This window comes from Otolemur garnettii, unplaced genomic scaffold, assembly GCF_000181295.1.
Source record: "Otolemur garnettii isolate 467f Iridium unplaced genomic scaffold, OtoGar3 scaffold00224, whole genome shotgun sequence".
Taxonomy (NCBI): domain Eukaryota; kingdom Metazoa; phylum Chordata; class Mammalia; order Primates; family Galagidae; genus Otolemur; species Otolemur garnettii.
The window spans coordinates 332,089-335,097 of NW_003852619.1; the positions used below are offsets into that span (position 1 = coordinate 332,089).

General features: G+C 37.6%; 1 protein-coding gene across 5 annotated transcripts in view; it reads left to right on the forward strand.

Annotated features, from left to right (window-relative positions):
* The window catches only part of STAG2 (stromal antigen 2), a 171,303-nt gene that overhangs the window by 121,199 nt on the left and 47,095 nt on the right, over positions 1–3,009 (forward strand). For all 5 annotated transcript variants that reach the window (XM_023508121.1, XM_003801894.2, XM_023508120.1 and 2 more), the window contains one exon: positions 1,473–1,584. In XM_023508121.1, the coding sequence (XP_023363889.1) occupies positions 1,473–1,584 (112 nt within the window). The remainder of the gene's footprint in view (positions 1–1,472; positions 1,585–3,009) is intronic.

Here is a 3,009-nt window from a genome sequence, read left to right on the forward strand (position 1 = left end):
CCTGCCACATGCCTAGCTATTTTTTGTTACAGTTGTCATTATTGTTTAGCTGGCTCGGGCCAGGCTTGAACCTTCCAGCTTTGGTGTATGTGGCTGGCGCCATAAGCACTGTGCTACAGGTAGTGAGCCTTCTTATGAGATTTTAATGCCTAATGATCTGAGATGGAGATTTAGAGTGCTTTAATCATCCTAACACCCAGCCATGGAAAAATTGTCTTCCATGAAACCAGTCTCTGGTGCCAAAGAGATTCAGGACCACTATTTCAATGGACATATTTTAAAAAACCTAACTATATTAAAATGCTGGGATTGACTTCTTTCTAGTTAGTTGTTTTACTCTTCTTTTCACCTACTTCAACTTTTAAAAATACTGCCTACGCCACAGTTTTTAGTTTTAAACTTAATATTCCTTTGCTAAATGTTAGAAGGTTCTGTTTCAAGTACTTAAGATAGTTTGACATCAAAATCAGAAGAATCCTACAGTTTGTTGTTTTTGTTTTTGTTTTTTGTTTTTTTGCAGTTTTTGGCCAGGGCCAGGTTTGAACCCACCACCTCTGGTATATGGGGCCAGCGCCCCACTCCTTTAAGCCACAGGTGCCGCCCTACAGTTTTTTTATATTTAACATTTTGGATTAGGCAGTATGGATAGGAGTGTGAATATAATGACAGAAAACATGAATTTTCTGTAATGGCTTTCAAAGAGGACATTTTAAACCATTATAATTAAACTTTGCTTTGCTGTAAGATTTTATTAAAATGCACATTTTGGGTGGTGTCTGTAGCTCATTCGGCAAGGGCACTGGCCACATACACCTAGGGTGGTGGGTGTGAACCCGTCCCAAGTCTACTAAGCAACAATGACAAGTCCAACCAAAAAATAACCGGGTGTTGTAGTGGGTGCCTGTAATCCCAGCTACTTGGGAGGCTGAGGCAAGAGAATCACTTAAGCCCGAGACTTGGAGGTTGTTGTGAGCTGTGATGCCATGGCACTCTACTAGGGTGACAGCTTGAGACTCTGTCTCAAAAAAAAAACCAAACATGCACATTTTGGGGTACAGCATTGGTTAAGAAGAATAGATGGTGTAAAATGTTCAAACTATGGTTTTTTTGTTAATCACTATCCAGTGTTAATTCTCTTTTGTTGTTTATATGGAGAAATAGTTATGCTATCCATAGAAAAAGGATACTAAGTTGGGATAATTTTGTAAGAAGGAAAATGTACAATCCCCCCCCCCAATTTTTTTAGTAGAGAAAGGTCTCTTTCTTGCACTGGTCTGGAACTCCTGAGCTCAAGCAGTCTGCCCAACTTGGCCTCCCAGAGTGCTAGGATTATAGTTGAGAGCGACTATGCCTGGCCCTTTGTTAAAAATTTAAATATGTAATCCAGACAGTTAATTTTTTTTTTTTTTTTTGATGAAGGAACCTAGGGGGTTTTGGTTATTTTCTAATAAGTACTTTTGGTTTGTTTATAGGCTCTTCAGTCGTAGAGATCCAGAGGACGATGGAATGATGAAAAGAAGGGGAAGACAAGGTCCAAATGCCAACCTTGTTAAGACATTGGTTTTTTTCTTTCTAGAAAGTGAGGTTAGTTGATATTATTTATTTTATATTTATGTTCAAATAATTTTGGAGAAGGATTAAAATGAGATACCTCTTAACATCTTCTGTGTAACAAACAACAAATGGTGAAGAGATTGGAGATATACTCATTTTGCAAAGTTTTTAAAATGTGCTTTCTACTTTTGGTGAGATCTTCAAACAATAGGATTTACGTGTAGTGCTGAGAACTTGTATTTTAGAATCATAGAAACCTGATTACCAGTTAGGCTCCTCTGCTTACAGGTTGTATAACTTTGGTTTAGTTACTTAATCTTTTTAGCTTCAGTTTCCTATTTAAAAGATGGGTTATAAATTCTAAGTAACACTGAGGTAATCTGTATAAAAGTTTAACACAGACCTAGCACATTGTAATATCTCAGATGTTGGCACCTGCTGTTATTTCTATTGTTGTAGGTGTGGATTTACATTATTGTTTTTTTCTTTTGTTTAGAGACAGACTCTTACTCTATTGCCCTCTGCTATAGGCGCCCGCCCCAACACTGGCTATTTTTTGTTGCAGTTTGGCTGGGCCTGGGTTCGAACCCGCCACCCTCGGTATATGGGGCCAGTGTCCTACCCACTGAGCCACAGGTGCTGCCCTATTTTTTTTTTTCTTAAGACAGTGTCTCACTGTGTCATCCTGGGTAGAGTGCCTTGGTGTCACAGCTCACAGCAACCTCAAACTCCTGGGCTTAAGCCATTCTCTTGCCTCAGCCTCCCAAGTAGCTGGAAATATAGACGCCCGCCACAACACCCGGCTATTTTTTGGTTGCAGTTGTCATTGTCATTTGGCAGCCCCTTGGCTAGGTTTGAACCTGCCGACTCCAGTGTATGTGGCTGGCACCCTAGCTGCTGAGCTATAGACACCAAGCCAGATTTACATTATTTTCTCTCAAGTTAGAAAATCTAACCTGTTAACCAGATTTTGAGAGAACTCAAAATTCATTTCTGGTGCTTTTGTTATGTATTATTTAGTGTTAGGACCTTATAAATTTCTAATTGTTTATGTCTATGTCTAGGCATATAATTGTTTTTTTGAATATTGACCTACCTTGCAACTTTATACTAAATTTAATTAGTTATTTTTTAGTAGATTCTTTAGAATATTCTACACTATACAATAAGGTTATTTGCAAGTAAAGATAATTTTATCTTTTCCATCATTTCTTCCCTTCTTTACTTGCCTTATTGAACTAAGACCTCCAGTAGAATGTTGAATAGGTATCTTGTGGAAAAACCATGCAATAATTCAACATTAATTTATTGTTAGCTATAGGTGTTGTATAGATATTTATTATCAGATTGAGGATGTTTCCTTATATCACTTCTTTTGCCTAGAAATTCTATAATGAACGGATGTTGAATACTGTAAAATTATTTGTCTGCATTCTTTGAGATGATTATTTTATT